Genomic DNA, 25,441 nt, shown 5'->3' with positions numbered 1-25,441 from the left:
TGTCTTTTGACTTTGATAGATTGATAAAGTGTGTTCTTTCTATATGGATGGTGGTGGATGCAGTTACGTATCCGGAGTGACCATCTTGGGGACGCCCGCCGAGATATACTTCTTTGGAACACAATATTGGCTTGTGGTATTCTCCATAATGATCAGTGGCGTCATCGTGACCTTTGTGTACTTGCCGGTCTACTTTAATCTCAAACTTCAGTCATCTTATGAGGTAATGTAACATTTTACCAGCTTGTAGTTCGGAATTCCTAATGCATATGTTTATAGATTAGGTTAACCCATTGCACCACCAATAAAGATGGCATACTTTGTTCATACAACACACTATTGAATTTTGACACATTTTTTTACTACAGACTAAATTACACACAAAATAAAAATGGTAAAACATAAAAGCATCATTTTTGTTTGTTTGTTCGTAAGCTAGATCATTATGGCTCATCCCCAGTTAGTTTTGGAGAAGTGTAATACCCTTTAAAGCATTCTGGCATGTGGAGAGCCACCAAACATTGACAAGAGTCAGTGACAAACTGACCTTGGCCGCCGATTCGCCGGCTTTGTGTTGCAATGGGTTAACCATATTTTCCAAAGTGCCCGTCATGCGCTGGGATCATTTTCGTCCAACAACCAGAAAAATGAAAGCTCCAATTTATTTTATCGCTTTTCGCAAATTGTTATCACAACTCGTGTAAAATGTAATTTGAATTACATATTTTCTGAGTTGTCGAGTCACTATTGTCAATAATGATGACATGTCCCGAAGTATCAGGCTTAATGGCAACTCTAGTAATGTTTCTTCATAACAATCATGAAAAAAATCATTTAAAAAAAATCATAAAACGTAAAAATATCTAAATTTCATTTTTCCTCGCTATTACTAGTATGGTAGGAAATGGCGGTTTTGCATCTGTACGCTGTACCCCACATGTTAGACTTACTATTGTTTGATCCAATGGGCACAAAAAATATAGGGACAAAGTCAAAAGGAATGAAGATCAATGTAAAAGTTCAACAAATGTTAAAACTATGAATAAATGCATGTGCATGTATATTATATACACATATGTATATTATATTCTATTACCAACTTTGTATCTTGTACCTTTTTTGCTTAAATGATTTTTTAAAAGGCACTTGTGCCATATATGTTTATTTAATATCTATATGTATTTATCAAACAAACAAAGAAAACTCATTGACAGTATGAATTTATCACATCGCAGGGAAAAATTACTATTCTGCCCCAGAAATCTGTACTGTTTTCTACTAAGCTACGCAGTCATCTATCCAAACCGAGAAATCAAGGATAGCTTATTCTCAAATTTAATTTTAACAACCTCTAATGTTCTCGGATGAATTTGTATAAATTACAAATTAAATATTGAATATGAAGTTATATTATTCCTTGCTGTCGAGAAATTTGAGTCGGGTGTTAAGACCACGGTAAAAATTTAAAAAAAATTCTAACTATTTTCCATGTTGAAAAATCACTTAACATTTGTGATAAAATATCGAACGAAATTTAAACACTAATTTGACATCATTAAAAATGTATATTTTAGTTTGTTTAGGAATAAAAAAAAACAATACAGCTCTTAAGTCATACTTCGATATGTATGATTGGAGAATTTTTCCAAGTACATTTCGAAAATAGATTTCCAAATGCAATTTTTGGATGCTCAACATAGGAATTGTCACTGCATACCAATATATGTATATATGGTGGTATGTTGAGTTGGCATTCATTCACGACTTGATTGGATGGGCATATTATGTTTAATTTTTACACTGTCATTGGATTCAATTGCTAACAACAAAATAGTTGATTAATTTTTATGTCAAAACATGTTACTAAAAATGCAAGATAAATTTTCCACAAGTATAATTTTTTCCCAATGAATACAAATTTGAAATATGCCAATTAAATAACTTTTAATTATAAATCATCATTAAAAACATTTAGATACAAAATGTGGCCGTTTTAATTGAATGTATAATTTTTGTTTAATAATTTAAATGCTTTTACTGCCTATTAATTGCCATGGCTTAAAATCACTTCATTTATATTAGTAATGAAATTTTAAGACCATTATTACTAATTTTATTGATATCTGTAAAGAATAAAGTGGATATAGATTAGTCTTTATTTAAAATGTCACCAATACAAACGAATCATGACATCATGTACGTCACACATTACTTGTTAGATAAAAAATTGTAAATCCTCAAGTACGATGAACATATGAGATGTCTTAATAATAACAATTTTTCGGAATTCGCGGACCACATCTTATCTAATAATCATTCGTTCAATTTTGAAGATGGGATAGAAATTTTGCATTGTAATAACAGAACTAGTCAAATTAATAATTTAGAGGTGTTAGAAATAAAAAAAGCGGTTAAACAAAAATTAAATATAATTAACAACCAAATAAACGTTAGTCAAAGTCCCATTTTTAATATTTTTCCCCATAAAATCAAACCCAACCTAAACAGAGTTATCCCCTTCCTTGCTCTTACCCCTCCTTAAAACACCATTACCCCCACCCCTACCCTTTTGAAACCGAACAACTTGTACACTGTTTCTTTTTATATATATATTTAGTAATAAATGAAACCCTGAAGAGGGCAACAGGTTGTTGCCGAAACTAGTTGGTTAATAAAAATGTGAGTGGATCAGAACACAAAGTATTTTTATTTCTCGAAATAATATAGGATTTTTTTATTACTAAAAATATTAACAATGGTGTATTCGAATGAGTAATGTGCACGCCTGAACCACAACTTTAGTGAATATTATTGATTTTTAGGAATTTTATATAAACAAAAAGAATCACAAAACATCTGTTTAATATTTGTGTTTTTATTATATACAAAAATATTCCCATTTAGTAGTGTATACCAAATTTGATATTCCTCCCGAGTACAAATACCCCACTGTGTATTTGATTTTTTTATTTAATATTTAATTTTTTCAACTTGTTTTGTTTTCAGTACCTGGAATTGAGATTTGATAGTTCTCTGAGAGTACTGGCATCTATAATGTTCCTTTTTGATGAGGTAAATAATTTTTTATAACAATTAATTACCGTACCTTAAAATGGGGCTACTTGAACTTTGATGTGTTACTTGAGCCCGGTACAAAACAATGATTTAAATCTGTATTTGGTCTACAATAATGAATGTATCGTTACAATAAGTGTCACCTGTCAGGGAAACAATGAATCATGTCGATACATTCATTATTGTAGACCAAATACAGATCTAATTTTTTTTTTGTACCGGGGTCAAGTAGCATATCAAAGTTCAAGTACTTAGTAACTTGAAAATGTGATTGTGAGTTTGGGGCTTTTGAGTTTGCTCAGGAACATGTTTGATTAGTTAAAATAGTGATTATTAGGTTTTCCATGGAGTGGATATTTGAAATCGACTACCGTGTATGTTTGCATCCACCATAAAAATATCGGTTGCATGGTACATTTTCTTCACCTCTTAAAAATAAATATCTTAATTGTTAACAATACCATTTTATTCTGATCCCCAACTGTATGCAATGCTGCATCGGATTGGTGCACTGTTGACCTGATCATTAACTACTTAAAAGCAAGGTGGTCAGTCCTTCAGTCCGGATTCTTGGTTCTGGGAGTGGAATATATGCCATGGAATACAGTTATATGCGAAAGGGCTCAGAATAACGCACCAACATAGTGTTAATTAATTATTCTATAAATAACACTGATAGTTACAGGGGATGGGAAATATTCCATATTCCCATATTTATCATTAAATGACTGGGTGCTAGATCCGTCCCTGGCTCGGGAATGTAGGACTTTTTTTTTAGATGGTAATTGCATTTATTATTTACCTTTCTTATTATGTACAAGGCTTATAGATCATCAAGTGGATTTTAAATTTATTCTAACTAAATAAAGATATTTTATTTAAATCTGTGTGGGAACAGGAGGGATAATCTGGTGTGGGCCAATCAGGATCTTCTCAGCATTTGCTGGGAGGAAGTGTAGGACATTACTGCTATATATAGAAAAAAGAGTAGGAATAGAATGGAGGGGGAAAAGTAATTGGAAAATGGTAAATTACAGCATTAGAAAGGGCATATAGGGTTGCATATTTGTATTCGTACTAGCTTGTGTAAGTTGACACTGCTAATGTATACAAGTCCCTTCAGGAATATCAGTATCAAAAAATGCTTACATAAAATGCTAAATTATTAATGATTTTTTTGTCCTCCAGAATTAGATAAGTGAAGAAAAAAATAATTATCACTAAAATATAATATAATTTCGTATTTTGCATTATTTGCAGTTCATGTTTCTGCCACTAGTTGTCTACGTACCTGCTCTAGCATTTAACCAAGGTAAGACAATTAAAATACATAATTTGTATAATTACAATGACTTAAATACTAATAATAATAATATTTATCATTTTGGATCATTTATATAGTATCATATTCATAAAATACTACCTCAAGGGCGCTTATTATCTTTACAGGTGTTCTATATCAGTAAATGACTTACCTGACTTTTAATATACATACTATGTCGGTACATACAAATGTACCAAACTGTGAAATCCTGAGTTCTATCAGGTTGATTTAAAAAAAAAAACTTATGTGTAATCCTGCATTGCCGTTTATTTAAAAAAGTCTTAAATAACTTAGTTCAATTTGTCATATTTCATGAATATATTTAATATCAATATTTTAACGATTTATTTATAAAGCTTGTTGTAAAATTTTGGTAAATTTTATATTTATTACATAGTTTTTTTTACAAATTTGATATATATGGTATGTTTTTACAGTGACTGGAATCGACCATTACATAGTCGGCTGTTCTGTTTGCTTGCTGTGCATATTCTACACTGTATTGGTAAGAGCTTTTTACATGTGCATTGGGTTCTTGTTGAATACATGAACAAAATTCATAATATGATTAAAAACATATTTAAATATTAACCTGCTTCTATATAGATATGAAATCTATACAGAAACAAGTTTATATTGTGTCTGTTTTGTGAATACCTACCGTGCTGGAGGTCTCGGGTTTTATTCCTAGGGGGAGGGTGAAAATAAATATTAGTGATAACTCTAATATTTATTTAAAATTACCCTGGACTGGTTGTTTTTATTAAAGAAATAACAAAAGATAACCAGTGAAGCGCAGGAGTGTCTTCATGTGTTAACAATCATGATAACACTGCGTCCATACAATGCAGTGCCCTTGACACCATTGGGTGCGGATAAGGGTTAAAAGAAAAAGACCAATCACTACTGCTAATTTTACTGATTTAACTTTTGGTAGTCTAGTAGTTTGTATATTTAGCTAGCATAAAAGAGATAGTACTGGGTTCTATTTCTTATAGGGTCTGTAGTCCACAGATATATCAAGGGTTCTTAACTAACTTACTCACCATTATGCTGCTTCTTCGTAGGCATAAACAAAGAAAATAGATCATCAGACTCCTCTATCATTGCAGATTTCCTTCACCTTTTCACACATTTCCGAATATTATTTATTATAATATGCTAGATATTATGGATTGGATAATGATAGGCTTCATCTTATATGATTTTTCAATTCCAGGGTGGATTGAAAGCCGTTGTATGGACAGATACTTGGCAAGTAGCGATAATGTTCTTTTCCGTGCTGACATTTGCCATAGTTGGGACTGTGACAGCCGGCGGATTTGGCAGTGTATTTTCAGCGGCTAGCAGGGGAAACCGTCTTGAGATGTGGAAGTATGTACTTACGTAACTTTACATTATAATTGTCATGAATATCAAATAACTTGTCTGAAATGTCTCTGTGTTTGAAGTACTAAAAAGTAAAAAAAATCATTTTAGATTTTTTCAAAAAGACATTTTCAATTTTAAACAAATGATGCAGAATGCATCGAATTACAGTAAAAAATAGTGGTATTTACCAAGTGAAATTTAAATTCAAAATGGATAGATATTATTATAAAGTGACTGCTGAATCAATTAATGAAAAATGTATTTTATTTGTTACATGTCTTTGATTCGTTATTCTCTCAATTTTTGCCTTCGTTTTTTTACAATTTCAGAAAGTACTTTTTTGTTGTTCATCTAATGTGGAATTATGTGAGACAAATCATTTTAATATTTACTAATTAATTTATATATTTTCATGTTCCTATTTGTTAAACTCCTTACTGTAATTCAATTTCAAGCTTTGTTTTGTGGACAAATATATATTGGTCATCTGTTCCAACACAAACGAAATCCAAAATGTTCACCTTTTTAGGAGGTATTTGAAATTATGTACATAAATAAAAATTTAAAAAAAACTAGACAGAAGGTGTTATAAAACTGGTATAACAAATTAGTAGGGAAAATAATGTAGAGATAATATATTATTAGATTAAAACCAATATTTTTAGCTTTTCCACTTTTATTTTTATTTGACCAGCGACCGGGTTTCGTCGTTACCGACATCATCAGACTGATGATGTCGTAACGACGAAACCCGGTCGCTGGTCAAATAAAAATAAAGTGGAGAAGCTAAAAATATAGGATTTAATCTAATAATATATTAAAATGCAATTCCATCACGAAGTGTCAGTGGATAATATAAATCTTTTAATGTAAAGATATTTAAATGTATGATATATCACTTTTGTTAAAAAATATACAAAATTACTATTCCTTCCACATTAACAGTTTTTGTTGTTGTTGTGAAGTACGCTACTGTTGCAGCAAGTGAGCGATACATTAATAATAGAAACATCTTGTATCCACGCTAATAACTGCATTAAAAACACATGTATATTTCATCTTTGTAAAAAAGTCATGTAAACTGGTCGAAGACAATCGGCGCATACCTTTGGCATTATTTATTGTTAAAGGGTGATGCACTCAAGTGTCATAAGGTCACCATATGTGCCTGACACTCTAAAACAAAACATTATTTGAAATGGAACATAGCTGGACTAAACAACTGTTCACACATTTTTTGTGTCATTCATTGTTTTGAATTGTTTTTATTCTGGTTTAGTGGGTTTTTGTTTAGCAATTTAATTTTTTTTGGTATAAAACTTATAGAGGATGGTACAAAATTAATCACCATATCGAAAGATGTTATAACTTTTGCAAATAGCGTCGTACATCATTGAAATTTGATATTTTTTAATTAGACAGCTGCAGTATACAAACAAATTTAGGGTGGCACAATATTAATCATTCATATTATTTTTTTTATTTTTTTTATTTTTTTTTTTTGACATCTCATCAAGATGAAGAAGAATATGGAAGTCTGGGCATTTACGGGGCTTACGACCGTCATAGGCTGGTTTGAGTGATCACTTTACACACGTGTAACATCCACCAATTCTACCCATTATTGACAACCACACTACTCAAATTCTTGGAAGTTCTATATATATGAACCAATTTAGAAACCTTGTTCATGAATCACTAGGACTTCACTAGAGACATCTATTGGTGAGATGTAAAGAAGCTTTTTATTAAGCAGAAACTCTTATATTAAAAAAAAAAAAATAATAATAATAATAATAATAATAATAATAATATGAAAATAACTCCTGTAATTGGAGATAATCCAGATTTTGTGAACAAGTATTTGGACACACTCAAAATGTTGTAAATTAATCATTCAATTTCGTTTTGAAATTACTTTAAAAAAAAATTAAGTAATGGGAATCTTTATTTAGAACTATTTTATTGGAACTTTTTCTATTAAGTAGAAAAGATGATATCCATCAAGTGGCTGCCGTTGATACACATTTGTGCCCGTTTTATCAATACGTTTGTATTCTGCAGCTGTCTAGTTCACAAATGTCAGATATGATTGATGTACAATGCCATTTGCAAAAATTATAACATCTTCCTACAGGGTGATTAATTTTGCACCACCCTGTATATGTTGAAATTTTATCTTCAGATATATACACATATTTTAACCTGTATTCCCGGGGGGCATTAGTATAAATAATATTGGGTGTTTTCAGTTGGGATAGCGATCCTTTCCGAAGACATACAGTCGGCTCTATACTGTTTGGCGCTACGATGTACTGGACTGCCTTTAATGCTATCAACATGACCATGGTTCAGCGTTACATGGCATTGCCCACCTACAGAAAAGCCGCTACGTAAGTTGTCCTCTATCCAAATTAATTTTCAAGTAAAATAAACCTTAGGTACATTTATTGCTGCATCATACTTGTTTGGAAATTGTTTGCCCACTTTAACTTTTGAAGATTTGTTAATGGAAGGTTATTCCTAACTTATTTGGTAATTAGTTAGGGCTTACGACCATAGGCTCTCCTTCTTTGTCACAACCTGTGAACCACGAAGGAATAATTTTACATTTTACTCATAGAAAAAGTATAATGTGACGTGTCATTCTGGTGTATTTTACACAACAAAACTTTTAATACCATAAACTACTTTTTGGAATGAATGAAATTTGTTATATAAAACCATTTATATATTTTAACTTAAATAATTAAATACAATAATAACATATCGCTCACTCCTTTCAAGAAAGTCAAAAATCAAAAAACTTAATTTTTCAGAACATTTTTAAAGTTTAAAAAAGAATATAATGTATTAAAAATAAATATCAAGCCACTTATTGAACTTTTTACTGTGCAACAGATCTTTTTAGGTAAATCCTGAAGGTTTTTTCTCCATTTGAAAAATATTAAGTATATTTAAAAAAATAATTAAACAATACCTTTTCTTCAAAATGCAAAAATAACATTTTCTGCCCTGTAGCAGGTAAATATTAAGTTAAAAATATGCCTCTTTTGCTGGGAGTACATTTTCTGGGCATTCTGAAAACATGCACAACTGAAAATTGAAGATTTTTGATTTACGACGTTCTTGAAAGGAGTGAGCGATATAGAAAACATTTAAAAATAAATAGACTTTCAAGGTTTAATTCCTCTCATTGAATATTAATGAGAGAAAGACTACAGAAGTTGATATTTATATCGTGGCACTCTCCTTATAGGTCTGTGTTTCTCTTCTCAGTGAGTGCCGCTTTCATGATCTCTCTCTGCTGTTTCACGGGACTGCTCATGTATGAGAAGATGGGGTCCTGCGACCCCCTGGCCACTGGGATGCTGCGGACCGTGGACCAGCTGCTCCCGGCGTACGTTGCCCTGATCTCCAACAACTTCCCGGGAGCCCTGGGCGTCTTCATCGCCGGGGTGTTTGGTGCGGCTCTTAGGTATCTATCTACAGACGTGTTATTTTTATAAAATTATTCCAAAACCAATATGGTTTGAAAAATTAACAGGAAATTTGTATGTCACAAGATATAATCATAATAATAAAATAATGATATATGACATGTCAACAGATGTTAAAGTTGTACTTAATTTTTTAAGGGCTTAAATTTTTTTAAGGGCGTCCTAGAAGTTGTAATTTTATCAATTAAAATTAATTAAATTTATTCACTTTGTTTACTAATTTGTATTATGTCTGGTACTCTGTCAATTTTTATTTTTTTATTATTTTTTAAGTTTGTTTAAATGTTTATTAACACATTATTGCCAGGCAAATTCATTATTGCACTAATTGGTGCCATTAGATTGAATACGTTGGATGGAATCCAGATGATGTAAGTGAAGGGACTCACGATGAAGGACATTACTGTCATAAGGGAAAGGAGATGTGCAAGGAATAGTAGACACTTCAGGAAAGAAAGCAAAAATGGCTAGGGTACTCGCAGTTACATATCCATACTGCTGCCAGCTTGCATAAGTTGTACACTCCTGATATAAGAGAGTCCGGGAGTACAGTAAACATCATCCAATGAACACAAATTCATAAAAGATTGATATTTCTTATCGTCTAATTTTTTAAATGAATATTCAAATATGTACAAATAAGAAAGTTATAACATCTTTAGTATGCTACACTTAATTTGGATCACCTTGTACATATTTGGAAAATGTGCATTGAATCTTATTCTATAATAAATTGGTTAGGATAATTATATATTAATACACTTCAGACAGGGAAGGTATTTCTACCCGTTCGGTCAATTGATGCTTAAGGATGGGAAGGGTATTTTTACCCTCTGCGTTTGGTTTTATTTCAAAGACTGAAAAGAAGGAATTATCCAATCTTTTTATATGAATATTATATACCAATCTCTTTGTTAAGGTCTTAACCATATGTACGTAATTATCAAATCCTGTCGCCAGCGGTCCTCAGGAATAAAAAATACCCACCTGAAATGTGTTAATATACTCTTATGCATTTTTGTTATAGCTCCATGTCAGTGGTGTTAAACTCAACGGCAACTGTGGTATTGGAAGATCTGGTCCGTGGACATTTTAAGAAAAATCCCACTCCCAAGATGTCTACTGTCATAGCTCGAACCACCACTACTGCTCTGGGACTATTCTCCATGGCAATGCTCTTTGTGGTGGACAAGCTGAGCGGAGTATTAAATGTAGGTTTTTTGAAATACCTCCTTAAATATACAAACATCCTCTTTTTCTTACGTGTCTTTTATTCGTTAGTTTTTCAACTCTTTCATCGAGGGACTCGTTCAGTGTCTAAATTATACAAGCTACTAGCCGAGTGATCTAGTCATTGCTTTATTCTCTTTTCCTATCTATTATTTAGTTTCTCATGGAGCGATAATGTCTCTTATCCAGAACTTCCTGTATTCCTTCAAATGTATTCAACTTCTTTATCCCAAAATCTGGGGCGCAAGGCTGATAACTATGTTTTCATTTATGTGATCATTTACTTCTTTGAATTGGGACAAAAAAATGTCTCTTGGAAAAAAATCTATTTAAAATTTTGAATACATAGTTTGTTTGTGCACTTTATTTAAATTTAAAATACTAAAACTGCACTGAGTGTCATAAATTAGTTTTGGAGCATTTTGTCATACTCATGATAAAATTACATAAATACAGTATCTACTCAATGAATTAGGGCCACCCATTATTTTTTTGAATACTCTGAAATCTTTTGGATTATTATATTTATTTTACATAAATACTTTAAGTTTTCTATTGACATCTAATATCATGTATATTACCTTCAATAATATGTAAAATATACCTGGATAATTTAAGCCTTTATAAAATTTCAAACCCTTTTTCTGAGAAAGGTCCCTAATTAGCACAGGTAGACAGATAGTTGAAAGTTCAAAAAATAGTCCTATCTCATTTATTAGTGAAGTTTCTTCAGTTCTGGTTGTTGCTTTGTTTAGAGAGGTTATATAGTTATCGTGTCTTGTGAAAAAAACTTAATTTTTAATTTTAGTTCATAAATTATAATTTTTTTTTGTAAACACAAGTGTTTTTTTTGAAAAGGACAAAATGGGAAAAAGTAAAGACATTTCTGAGGAAAAAAAGTCTAGTGTTATAGTGCTACTGAAATTAAGAATACTATCTAATAGAGAAATTTCAAAAAAAGAAAACGTTTCTCGTCAAACAGTGGACAGAATTTCAAAATCAATAAAAAATCAGTCACCCGCCACCAGCAATCGGCGAAAGAACTGTCGTAGGATTAGAAAAACAACACCGAGGACTGATCGAAAAATCGTTCAAAGTGCCTTAGAAAACCGTAGTGCATCAGCAAAAACATTAAAAATAAAATTGGAAGAAGAGGGTATAAATATATCGGTATCAACACTGAGGCGACGTCTTTACGAAGTAAATCTGAAATGCAGGCGCCCTGTAAAAGTACCAAAATTGACACCACGAATGAAAGCGGATCGATTAAAATGGGCCAGGCTACATCGAAATTACTCGGTAGATGATTGGAAAAAGGTATTTATTTAAATGTAATTTTCAACATATCATTTTAGTAAATAAACTTATATATTTGAATTAAACTTAAATTTTCATTATTTTTCAGGTCATCTTTAGTGATGAGTGCCGGTTAGAAGCCGTGACAGAGAGCCGTCGATTCGTCAGGAGAACACCAATGGAACGTTACAATGAGGCCTGTGTGGTAAAAGTTATCAAACACCCCCTGCAACAATGATATGGCCATGTATTATTAACAATTTACCTGGGCCGTTGTTTTTCGTGGAAGGAACAATGAACCAAAATTCCTATAAGCAGGTCCTCGAACGAATTTTATTGCCCTTCTACCATACACTCGACCCAACAGAAGGTCCATACACCTTCATGCAGGATGGGGCACCTTGCCACCGGGCTAAATCAATAATAATTTTTTTTCTAACAAAAATCTGCCTTTGCTCCCCTGGCCTGGAAATTCTCCGGACCTTAATCCTATAGAAAACGTATGGAGCATGTTAAAAAATAAGGTATACTCATTTCCAAATCTGACAGTAGACTGTCTAAAAAAAAATATTCAAAAAATTTGGTCAGAAGACGAAGAAATAAAAAACATGATAAAACAGTGCATTTTAAGTATTCCAAAAAGAATTGAGGCAGTTATTTCTGCCAAAGGTGGAAATACTAAATACTAACTATATTTATATGAAAGTGTATGCATAATTTAAGCGTAATAAAGTGTTCATGTGTAAATAAAATTCAAGGTTGTTTTATTCAAGGTTTTCTCTGAGTTATTCCTGTTTGAATTGAGAAATTGCGCGAAATTCTGCGTGGCCCTAATTCATTGAGTAGATACTGTATATATTATGTATTACATTTGGTACCTACTTACATTATTCCTTTAATGTTTTGTGAAAAATGCGATTGCAATTTTTATAAATGATTTTACCACAACTACAATTTTTTTCTGGAGTAATCATGAATTTTAAAATACCAAATGAATGTTTCTAACCATGGGTGGCCAACCTTTTCAGCAGCCGTGCCAAATTTTAGAAATAAGATTTCCTGCCGGGCCGTTTTTTAAAAGGCGATATTAAAAAATGTTTTCAAACATATTTACTAAAATAGAGTTAGGCAATAATCAATCATTTTTATTAAATTAGGGACAGGTTTATTTTTGAGAAATCAGTTTTCTTTTCTGGACACATAATTTTAATGACACTCCAAACATTCCTTAACCATTTCACAATCTGAATATTGGTTCGATTTTTTACATAGTAGTGCATAACTAGCTTTTACAAAGTATTTAGACTCTTGGATCACTCTACTCAGTCGGTAATAGCAGCATCAATGTGTGTTTGAAAGTCTATCTCAAAATGTTGTGATTGTTTGTTAAAACGAATAAAAGAAATTGTCACGATAATGAGACACTTCCTTATATGGATATGATACGAACTACGCACGATGGAATGTTCTTTTGGTGGTTTTATGTACACTTTAAAAAATGTTTGATATGCTCCGCGGGCCACAAGAAGACACCCACGGGCCGCGGGTTGGCCACCCTTGTTTTAAATGGTCTAAAATTTTGATTTGGTTTATTGAATCTTCTTGTAAAACATTTTTGCCCATCAAACGAGAGTTTCCCGATTAATTAATATTAACATATATTTTGGTGGTAATATGCCAATACTTCTTACAGAAACTATATGTTATTATTATTTTTTTTTATAACCCTTATCCGCACCTAATGGTTATATTACAGTGTTAAATCACTTATATTTATTTTCACCTCCCCCCGGGAATCGAACCCGGGACCTCCGGCGCGGTAGCTAAACACGCTGACCATTACGCCACGGAGGCGGACATATGTTAAAGGCGGTAAAAAATATGTCTTGTATTCTATTGATATATTCTATATCTATAGAATTGACTGATAAATGAAACTCTTTAGTTTTTGCCAGGGTCTATGAATTAGAATTTTATATCAAACTGCATACATAAGTCAATTTGACTTATGTGGGATACTAGATAAGATATTCACGCATTGCTCTCGCATATTGCAGTTTCTCTTCGTAATGTTTTTAAATATGTTACCTTTGACTGGCTCCTGAATCCTTTTTGTAATTTGTCATCAAAACAATATTGCATCATTCTAATGCAGTGCCTTAAACTCTTGAGTAGAAAGATATTAATGAAAAGGTGAGTTTTTTTATATGATATTGAAATTTTAAAATCGAGTGGTAAGATACAAATGAAAAGGCTGTACCCTGCAGCATGAGTTTGTTTATACAAAACCTAAATTTTTAGATTGAATATTAACATTTTAAATATATGCCGTGCACCTAACAATAAATATTGGTATGCACGGAGAGGTTTTACACACCATTGGTTCCGTGTAAAGGATAAGGGAGACCAAATACAGTGATACCCGGATTTTACATCCCTGAATTTAATATTTTCTCGCCAATTGCGGGTAATTATTTCAATCCCGATATATTTTCGTATATTTATTACCCGCATTTAGGTTTTTTTTTCCAATTTACGTCGTAAATATCATGTGATTCAATTTTTTACTCAATCAGTAACATATCTTTTTTTGACAGTATTCACGATCATCGTTTACGTTTGTTTTATTTTTTAAGTCATCACAATTTTTACAAAAAAATTCAATTTTAAATGTTTCAAACCTCCCAATTTATACGTTTCTTCTAGTTAGGTTTTTGCATGAAAAAAATCTCATCTACATGATTTTCACAAACAATAAATAAAAGTAAAATGTTTTTTTTTCAATACCCTGTATTTACATTTTCTCTCCATTAAAGTTTTTTTTTCAGTCCCTTAAAACATGTTAAATAGGGGTTGCACTGTATGTAGAAATTAATTTGATAAAGTGATGATTTTCAGATAGCCACGTCGCTGTCTTCCATCGCAGCCAGCAGCATGTTTGGCGTGTTCACCCTGGGGATGATGTGGCCGTGGGCGTCCTCTAAGGGGGCGCTGGCGGGCGCCGTGTCCGGGGCGCTGCTCGGGGGCTGGGTGTCCCTGGGCTCCCAGACCGCATCGGCGCGCGGCTTCCAGCCCCCCGACCGCCATCTACCCAACGTGACTGGCTGCGACGCTTGGTTTAACGCCTCGCACATAGCTCCTGTAAGTTTAATATAGTCTTTAGTTTAGTAATGCAGTCATTGCTCTATGTTTTTCATTTTAGTGTTTCATTTTTCACATATTTGTCGATGTCTTTTTTTTTTCTTTATTTTAAATTCTTTTGCATTATAATTACAAGTACAAAAAATATAAAATATTAATACAAAGAAAGATACCACAAAGGCATGACCTTTGTGTGGGTAAAAATTATATTTTAGGTTATAATAAAGGGCACTGGCAAGAATACAATAGATATTATCAGAAATTAAATTAGATTAAATGTTAATATAATTCACCATACAAATGTGATAAAATTAAACTAATTTCATTAATAATGTTGGTTTGCATGTTATATTTTTCAATATACATACATAATATTATGTTTATGCATTATGTTTGTATGTATAAAGGTAATTGAGTGCATTCTCAATATTCCCAATAGAGTTCTAGCGATTGATAACTAATTATTTTAAAATGTAAATGTCAATAATTTATTCATATTAATATTTACAATTTCATCAGCTTGAATTATCCTTTACTTTTCGTATTTTTTTTCTTCTTCTATCCCTTATCCATACCAAATGGTGCATAATACACTCTATTGTATTAACTTAATAGTATCTTGATTTTAAATTATATCAGTCTTGCGCTTCCGGTATCAGGTCAGCGTGATACATATTGAATAAATTCAAAATATACTGAATGCCATAAAGTATTTATTTAATGTACCATAAAAATATGTATAATATCATTGTTGACTTGTTTATTAAATGTTCCAGTATTGGCTTTAATTGTTTTAATAGTATTGCAGTGCCATTTTCAAAGTGAACTTCATCTTTATTGTGAAGATGATACTGTATATAGTTTAATGGGGCAATGAAGATGTATGTTAATATCTATTCAAATATTTTTTCTTTCAGCCGATTGATTCAGAAGGAATATTCCCCCTCTACAAATTGTCCTATCACTGGATAGCTCCTATTGGAATAGGCACCACCCTATTAGTTGGAATTATTGTATCAGCCTTTACACAAACAAAACCATTAGAGAGGTAAGTCGACTGTCCATTTATGTTATGTAGTAATGACTCATTCATTTGACCGAAGATAATTTGATTTTAGCTATAATTCTAAAAATATTGATCTATTTTTCAGCTTGGATCCAAATTTGTTCTCTCCCGTGATTCACAGATGGCTGCCCGAAAAAATGATGAAGAACATTGGGTCGGCGACAACAAGCTCTCAAATGATTGTAAGAGAAGATGCATTGTCTTCTGCAACAACAGGATTATTACTCGAAAAGGTACCAAATGAGGTATGTATTCATTCTTATTTACTTGTTTTGAAATTATTATTACAAATCTATTCCTTAAGGGGATATTCGCAAACACTGAATTCGTTCACCGGGCGACTACCGCAGAGGTCATATGTCTGTTCACGCTCAATATTAAAAGTAAGTAAGTAAAGATACAATGTCCATTCAAAAAGTATCCGACTTTTATTCATAAAAACAACATTTATTGAGATACAATTAAATGACACTAATTCCGTTCAAAGTAGTCCCCTTGAGCTGCTACACACTTCTCCGTTCTGAACGATTCTGTCACTACCGGAAGCAAGGCTGGAAAGACTCTTTTGGTATGGCATGCAGGTGGTCCGTCGCAATGATCATGATGTCTTCCCTGGTCTGAAATCTGGTCCCTTTCAAAGGCATTTATAGCTAGGGAAAAAGCCAGAAATCACAAGGAGCGTATTGAGAAAGTGGGATCATTGATCACAGTCTCCAGCATGTCCTGTGCAATCTCAACACGAAGTTGCTTCTGCTCAATTGTCAGCAACTTAAGCACAAATTTTCCCTTCTGAGGGTTAAATCTTCCATTAAAATGGAATGAATGGATCCAACACTAATGCTCACTTCATCAGCAAGTTCTCTGATCGTTGTTTGACGATTTTGCATGACCATGGTCCTTACTTGATCAATGACAGCATCATTTTTGGATGTTGAGAGCCTACCGGATCGTGCTTCACTCTCCACTGATGAGCGGCCATCTTTCAAGCGGTTATACCACTCCTTTATCTGTGTGCTGCTCATTGCTTCGTCCCCAAACACTTTTTTTTTTAATTTTCCGTATGGTTTCCACTTGCGAATCCCCAAGTGACAAACAAAATTGGATGCAGTAATAATGTTCAACTTTTTCTGTCATTTTGTTAAAACTAAAATTCGACAACAATAGCATACACATGCTGACTCTTCAACGGCGTGGCAGCGGCTGAGTCGCGCTGTGGTTGTGAAAAAATTTGAGCATGAGCACCAGGTATACCTACAAACAGCCATCTAAGCTCCGCCCTCAAAGCGTTATTTGTTTTGCCAATAAAAATTATGGTCTAACACTTTTTGAAGAGAGCTTGTATATTTACATTTCATGGGATTATGGAAGAAATATACAAGAAATGTTATCTGGAAAGGAGTTGTAATAAAAAATTCATGAAACGAGGATAATTTTGCTGGACTTTTAGGGTCTCATAGAAAGATAGTTATAATAAAATTGTTAAAAATTAACAATTTAAGGAATCAAGAATGTTTTTATTTTGTCTTTTTCAAGGTCCATTCCAACCCTTCCGCCCTGACTGGTAAACGGTGACAAGAGGGTGAATCAGTATTATTTTTATTAGTGAATATATTAATGTTCTCTTTATATTTATTTTGTCTTTAGATATTATTATTTTATTGTGTTTCAGAACAATTATTATAGATTAATAATGTTATCATGTTTTTAATTGATATTTTTATACTACATTTTATGAAATATTAAAATAATGTTTATTGACTGTTATTAACTTTATTATTATGAAATTAAAGAAATGTTTTTTTAAATCTTTGTTTATTTTAAAACGTCTTCACCATATACATTAAAAAACTCTAAACATTATTATTTATTTGTCCGCCTCTGTAGTGTAATGGTCAGCACGCTCGGCTACCGTTCTGGAGGTCCCGGGTTCGATTCCCAGGGGGGTCAAATAAATATAAGTGATTTTTTCACTGTAATATTTATTCAATATTACCCTGGACTGGTACCTGAAGCGGACGGCTGATCACCTTTCCTTCGTGTGTAAACGATCAAGATAACACTGTGTTCATATGAAGTAGTGCCCTATGCACCATTGGGGTGCGGATAAGGGTTTTATTACATTTATTAACATTTATTACTTAATTACATTATTTACTTACAATTTTTTAATAGACTTTCCTCAAATACCATGCAAATTTGTACTACACCCATACCTCGCTATACGGCCGCTCTTTATACGTCATTTTGCTAGAACGGCCCGCTTCAATTAAGGCAAGTTTTTGATTTATAGCCTAAAATATTTCGCTATAACGGCAATTTTTTTTTTCGATGTCGATATATCTACATGTTGCCAATCTTGCACAAGCGCAATCTCGATGCACACTCTTTTTTATTTCCTCTCGAAAAATGATGACAACAGTGATTTGCAGGTTACCATTTCTTCATCGTCTTCAGATTAAAGCCATTTAAAAAAAAAATGTATGTATACATACACATATTTTATTTAACATGAAGTTTTAATTTTTTTTTATAGATTATTGTTGGTTTTTGGAGTCTGTTATTATTTTATGTACAAATGTATGTACTTGTTATGTATATATTTTTAATTTAAATGAAATAAAAAGAGAAAATGCATGTTGAATGATAAACCATATTACATATTTAACAAATGTGGAATCGATCCCATTGAATTTGTATTAGAATAATTGATTCCTTATACGGCTTTCCGCTTTGCGGCCAAGTTTCTTGGACGTATCTAGGCCGTAAAGCGAGGTATGGGTGTACTAGCAAAAAATGCACATACTAACAAAAACATTAATAATTTCTGTATTAATCTTTCGATTATTATGATTTTTTCAATGAATACTCTACGATAGCCCTTACTCGAGGTCGTAAAATAATATTTATGATTTAACAAGTGGCAGTTGAAATTATGCGCAAAAAGTGGCGCATTGTGATTCATTCTAGAAACATTTCGTATTTATTTTATATATTCTGTTCAAAATGTTACATTTTTAAAAATAATAGTGCTTATTTATTTCATTTCATTTTTAGTTCATAGTTTTTTTTACATGAATAGTTCAAATTTTAAATCTATACAGTGATTTGCGTAATTGTGTACATTATTTCCAGTATGCAGGGTAGAAAAACTGACTAATCGGTGTGTGTTCGTTTACTTTTGGCAGCAAAAACCCGACTAGTTGGCTTTTGGTAGTTAATGTGTTAAAATATGTGGGATAAGATAAAAATTGTGACTCACAGGAAACGCTGCATATATATAACTACCACTATTTCTTAAAATCTAAATCTGAAGATAACAAATAAAAATAAGAAACAGCTCCTACCCCATCTTCATCCTTCAATATCCCAAGGACACAATTTAAAAATTTAGCTTCACATACTGTGTTTGAAAATGATGCGGAATGCATCGAAACACATCGCTCACTCCTTTCAACAACGTCATATATAAAAAAAACTGATTTTTCAGGAGATCGTTTTTAAAGTTTAAGAATATAATAAAATGCATTAAAAATAAATATCAAGCCACTTATTGAACTTTTTACTGTGCAACAGATCTTTTTAGGTAAAAACCTCTTTTTTTAAATTTACTAAATATTTTTCAAATGGTTTTTCCTCCATTTGAAAAATATTTAGTGAATAATAAAAAAATAATTCAACAATACATTTTCTTCAAAATGCAAAAACAACACACTTTCTGCCTTGTAGCGGGTAAATATCATGTTAAAAGTATGCCGCTTTTGTTGGGATATAGTACGTTTTCTGGGCATTCCGAAAACATGCACAACTGAAAATTGATGATTTTTGATATATGACGTTGAAAAGAGTGAGCGACATGTCACAATAGATTTTATGAAAAAGTGGTATTTACCAAGTAAAACTTAAATTGAAAATGATTAGATATTACCACAAAGTGACTTCCAAATCAATTAATGAAATCTATTTTTTTCTTCTCTATATTCCTAGTACATAAAAAAGCTTCATCTCTGTTGATACAAAAATAAGTGTTTGGCAGTTGACATTTTTGACATGCTACTCAAAATAATAATTCGATCCATATCCAAATCAAAACGGTGCATAGGGCACCACATTGGAACAACACTGACAACTCAATCATTAATTATATGAAACAAAAAAGTACTGCATGGCACATTCTTACATATGGGAGTGAAATATATTTGATAGTATACGGATGACGAAAGTGAAGAAGCTCAGGGCGCAGACTCGACTGCTATATGGGAAGGTAAGAATAGGGCAGCTGTGGCACTCGGGGCTGCATATCTGACTCATAATAGCTTGAACAACTTTTTATTTTAATGATTGACCCGTAAAGATTCTATTTTAGAGGCTTGTTTGCAAATATATTGGACACAACCCGACCAATTTAAAATAAGTATTTATTGAATTCACTTCAAGGGAATCAAACCGGCGTCGCCCGTTTTGCAGTTGGAGGCCTATCCAGCTACGCCACGGCATCTGTCATTGGACACAGGTTATGTGTATGAGTTTCGTGTTATAGAGTCCCGTGTTAATACCATATATAAATATGTAAATGTTTGATTGTTCAAAATCTTAAATCTCCTAAAGTAATTCACAGATTAATTTGTAATTTTGACACAACGTTGCATCCGAATACGCGCGTTTTTATATACCTTTGTTGAGTTTTTACTTGTTATAGGTAAGAAATGTGAATTTATTGTTTTTTTTAGCGCAATGGCAGCGCCAACGTAACATGAACACACGCAATACTCATAAACACTACTCTTGGCGGAAAGCATGCTTCTTGACAGCTGCTGTCATTTAGCATTTCCAATGTTTTCGATTCCATTGACAATCTATGGGACAACCCATAGATTTTCAATATTTTCATTGCTTGAAATGTGTGCTTCTCTTTTATTTCTTTTTTATTTAACCAGACTAAGCCACAGCAAAGCGTGGTCAAGTACAGTTAATTATTAATATTTAGCAGATATATGGTATAATTTTATTCGATATATGAATTCATAACTTTATTTTATAATATTTGAATGAACAACCACGAAAAACTGTTTATGCATAAGTACGTAATAAAAAAATCCTGAAATCTACATGCTGATGGTTATTTATAAATATTATTTGTAGTGCTTTTCAGTTATAAAATCCCGTATTTAATAAAGAAATTCGATGAATTAAAAATATTTTCTTTTAGTAAAAAAGTTAAATTAACTTAACAAGCATGTTTAAGTATCCATCTCGAGTACCTACATTCAAATTTGTAACGTAAGTAATTACGAAAAATATTTTTATTCAGTTGGTATACTTATATAAAATAAAATCTTTCAAGTACGTTTACATTTTTAAAGCATTTTTTTTAAATTCTACTGAATAAATACATATTTTTAAATAATAGAAAATTAGTTTATATTTAATTTTTATATTTCATGCTTGAGATATAAAAGCCAACGAATAAATGAGTCATCTTGAAAAGCACACTACAATTGGACCATGTTATGCAGAAACCACCCAACCGACTGCAAAATATGACTTTTTTTTAAATGCTACTTCATCAATGGTAAATTTTTAATTTGCTATAGTCATGATTCAAAAGATCAACACAATATTTTTTGGAGAGCTTTTTTCTAAACCACATCCAATGAATAAATTCATGAAAAACGAAGTTAGGAACATCCATGTTGGTTGACAGCTTTGTGCATTTTTCACATTAAAATTGGTTACATACATGAAAATATTGCAGAAAAAATCCATGTGGTTTGGATATGTTCGTGAACTAGAAGAGGAAAAAATAATTTTGCTGAAACTATCCAAGATGGTTGGATGTGTTCATTCTATCATTTTTTTAGTTTTACCAATCCATTCAACCAATGAAATACCGAACTGTATCTGTAATGTAATGTACCTGTAATGTACCCTTATTGACAAAAAAGAATGACACAGTAAACATTGCTTCTTTATGGTAATCTTAAAACAAACCTATTTTCTACCATTTAACATAGTGATGTTTTATATAATTTTTAATTCTGAAAACATTCAAGTACAATTGTTTTTTTTGACATCTTAACATAGATGAAGAAGAATATGTAAGTCTGGGTATTAACGGGGTTTACGACCGCCATAGGATGGCTTAAAGTGATCACTTTACACATGTGTAATATTCACCACAATTCTCTCATGATTGATAACCACACTAATCAAATACGAAACATAGTGCTTGAATTCACTAGAATTTCACTAGAGACATATATGGTGAGATGAAAGATTGATCTTTTTATTGAGCAGAAACTCTTGCATTTGCATGTGAGGTCCGAATCCTGGATTATAATCACATACACGAGAAACGCTAGAAAATATTATTATAGAAGTTATTTTCTAGAAATTATTTTCTAGTAATTGTCTCAGCTTGCAAAATTGTGAGTTGGATGGTTTCTGCATAACATGGTCCAATTATTTAAACGGGTTCTGTTCAAATAATACATGACGAGGATACATTATTAATGATCTGACGTTGATTGTCTAGAATCTTCGACTTTGACAAAGCCCATTTTCCCTTCAGTGGGTAAACAGAAAATTCCGGGAGACTTTATTGAAAATAATTGATAAAACACAAAACCCGCAAATACTCCCTTCATCCGGCTCCTGGCTGGAGTGGGAACAAAGTTTAACGGGGATGATTCAATATTTCACAATCATTTAGTATGCAAACGAGACAGACGTTCTCTTTTGTGCGGCGGTACACTAGACACGTCAAGTTACACAAATTTTAAACGATCCGTATTATAAACCCATATTATTATTATCTACAGAAATGAAAGGAGGCCGCGGGAGTTTTGTTACAATGAAAGCACTCGAATATTAATTGACATTTTAAGATTCTCAATTTCAGTGCCTTCTTGCTTTCTTTATTCTCTATTTTATGTTTGGTTTGTATGTACATTTTGCTTCCATTACCCGATCACTGTTTATCCATGATGTGTATTCAGAAGAATCGCTCCTTGATCGCTAGCTTATAGGGACGTTTATCAATATATAGGTACCTATCCATCTTCTAAAACGTACGTATATATATATATATATTTATATATTTTTTTCATCCTATTTTATCATAATTGTCAGCATATAAGAATTACTTACGTTTGTTAAATGACTATTGATGCGGTAAGCACATCATATTTTTAAAAATAATTTCTTAAGATTATTAATATCCATTAGCTTTAATTTCAGTTCGGTTCTGCACACTCATTTGCTTCGTGAAAGCGTAACATAATAATTTGGTTATATTGTAGGTATCTACCTATACATATTTTCCAGTCTACACCTGTTTTAAATGCGTTTTAATAGCACCGAGCAGAATATACAAGCTTAATAAACCTATTATTCATCCGAAGTTTATTCCGGGGGAAACGAGTCCCGAAGTTATAGACAAAACATTTACCGCGGTAATAGGTACGATTTAACATTTGTATTCGCTAATTAATTCCTCGCGCGCCGCTTGGAAACATCTCCCGTTCCCGCCATAAAGGCCTCCGTTCTTCGTAATTCCATCCAGAAAGTTGGCAACAATGGCCAGGTGAGGGGTACCTACCTGTAGGCGAGTAGGTACGGCCGTCACAGTCGGGAACTGTATGCAAATCGCGGCGCCTACTCCGCGAGCTACAAGCCGAACGTGCCCGAGGAAGGAAGGACGAATATGAATGGAAAAGTGAGTAAAGCCGTAATAACTCGGCGCTGAAAGAGAATCGTTTGGCTCGAGGGAGGCGTATTTATGAAAGTCAGCAACGCTTCTGAAAATACGCAAATCGCGTTCATTTTAATGTAACAACTGCGATACTAAGACAGGTGCGGACCCGCGATCTAGGGAGAGTTAAACACAAATTAGCATCTTGCAGAAGAATTTCTGAATAAGTTACGCGGACGGGCGTCTGAACATAATTTATGGCACGAATGCCGCATATTTGTAAAACGATTTAATTCTCACTTTTGGTGGGTTCTGCCGAGAACCTGAATTTTAATTTTTCTTAACTTTTATACTACATAGACTTCTACATACATAAATTTAAATAAAGATAATGATTTCTAAACTCAAGATAAAGAAAAAAATTGGATAATGAAGTTCCTTTATTTCTTGCAGATGGAGATGTCTGAATAGCACAGTGAAGTAAAAATGTGTTGACTAAAATTTACTATTTTCAGCAGTCATGTTTTTGTCATTTGCATAATATAATGAAAATACTACTAACCTGGATTACTTACTACTAATCTGTATTAAAAAGAATCTTCCTTTTCACCCCTATCACCCAAGTGGCGCATCACTGCATTGGTTCGATGCGGTGTTATCTCGATCGTGGTTATATGAAGGCAGAGCGATCACCCCCGCGCTTTAGATTCGTAGATATTGGAATAGGATACGCTTGATGGGATGCATAGGACGTTGGTGTATAAGGGTTAGGAATGATGAAGGATATTACAGCTATTTTCTTCTTCTCATGCCACTCCTATCGGAGGTTGGCGACCATCTCCATAAACGATCCTGGGCCAGCCTGATGAGGGTTGCTGCCTTCGGTATTTCAAACCACTGCCGAAGATTTTTGAGTCATGATGTTCTTTTACGACCCAACCCATTTCTGCTAGGAGCCCATTACTGCTATATGGGAAAGGAAATGAAAAAAGAATAGAAGATACTAAGGAAAGGAGACGGATAGAGAATTCGGGGTTGTATACCCGCACTTTTGTCCGCCTCCGTAGTGTAATGGTCAGCACGGTCGGCTACCATTCTGGAGGTCCCGGGTTCGATTCCCAGGGGGGGTCAAATAAATATAAGTGATTTTTTCACTCTAATATTTATTCAATACTACCCTGAGGGCTGATCCCCTTTCCTTCGTGTGTTAGCGATCAAGATAACACTGTGTTTATATAATGCAGTGCCCTATGCACCATTGGGGTGCGGATAAGGATTTGAATACCCGCACTAGCTTGTGTTAGTTGTACACTGATAATATCTTGCTGAAAACATTATATACCTCTCAGATAATGGTCTATCACTTCATTCTTGCCAAGAAAGAACACTTTCCATTCCTCGCCATAATACATCATTCTTCAGTAGTTTCTTCTCTGTCCAAGTGGCCAGACTATGGAATGAATTACCTCTCCTTGTAAAAAATGCACCCTCTCTAATAACTTTTAAGAAACGTATGAGACATTACTATCTATCATTAGAATCCCAACTTTCCCTCAAATCTTATCAATTAGTTTTTCCCTCTACCTCCTTCCCTAAACTCCCCTTTTCCTTTTCCTTCCTTATTGTCATGAAATTATAATTTATATTTATTTTTTATTTTTTATGTTCAAGTACTACATATCTACCCTCTGATTGATTGCAAACAGCTATATAAGGTATCAAGCGTTTTGACCAATATCACAAGTCTG

At 32.7% G+C, this 25,441-nt stretch overlaps 1 protein-coding gene across 2 annotated transcripts in view; it reads left to right on the top strand.

Annotated features, from left to right (window-relative positions):
• LOC148302961 (sodium-coupled monocarboxylate transporter 1-like) overlaps positions 1-17,803 on the top strand; it is a 35,093-nt gene extending 17,290 nt beyond the window's left edge. For both annotated transcript variants that reach the window (XM_088270753.1, XM_088270754.1), the window contains exons 3-14: positions 64-223; positions 3,007-3,072; positions 4,336-4,387; positions 4,837-4,904; positions 5,619-5,773; positions 8,023-8,163; positions 9,030-9,248; positions 10,298-10,481; positions 14,695-14,937; positions 15,855-15,985; positions 16,089-16,248; positions 17,537-17,803. In XM_088270753.1, coding sequence (XP_088126879.1) covers positions 64-223; positions 3,007-3,072; positions 4,336-4,387; positions 4,837-4,904; positions 5,619-5,773; positions 8,023-8,163; positions 9,030-9,248; positions 10,298-10,481; positions 14,695-14,937; positions 15,855-15,985; positions 16,089-16,248; positions 17,537-17,575 — 1,618 coding nt within the window. In that variant the 3' untranslated portion in view covers positions 17,576-17,803. The remainder of the gene's footprint in view (positions 1-63; positions 224-3,006; positions 3,073-4,335; positions 4,388-4,836; positions 4,905-5,618; positions 5,774-8,022; positions 8,164-9,029; positions 9,249-10,297; positions 10,482-14,694; positions 14,938-15,854; positions 15,986-16,088; positions 16,249-17,536) is intronic.
• Positions 17,804-25,441: the final 7,638 nt, after the last annotated feature.

The sequence above is a fragment of the Brachycentrus maculatus genome, unplaced genomic scaffold, assembly GCF_059751285.1.
Source record: "Brachycentrus maculatus isolate JH-2025_06_01 unplaced genomic scaffold, ASM5975128v1 h1tg000395l, whole genome shotgun sequence".
NCBI lineage: Eukaryota > Metazoa > Arthropoda > Insecta > Trichoptera > Brachycentridae > Brachycentrus > Brachycentrus maculatus.
Note: the sequence above shows the minus strand (reverse complement) of the source record. Positions and strands in the feature narration are given on the sequence as shown.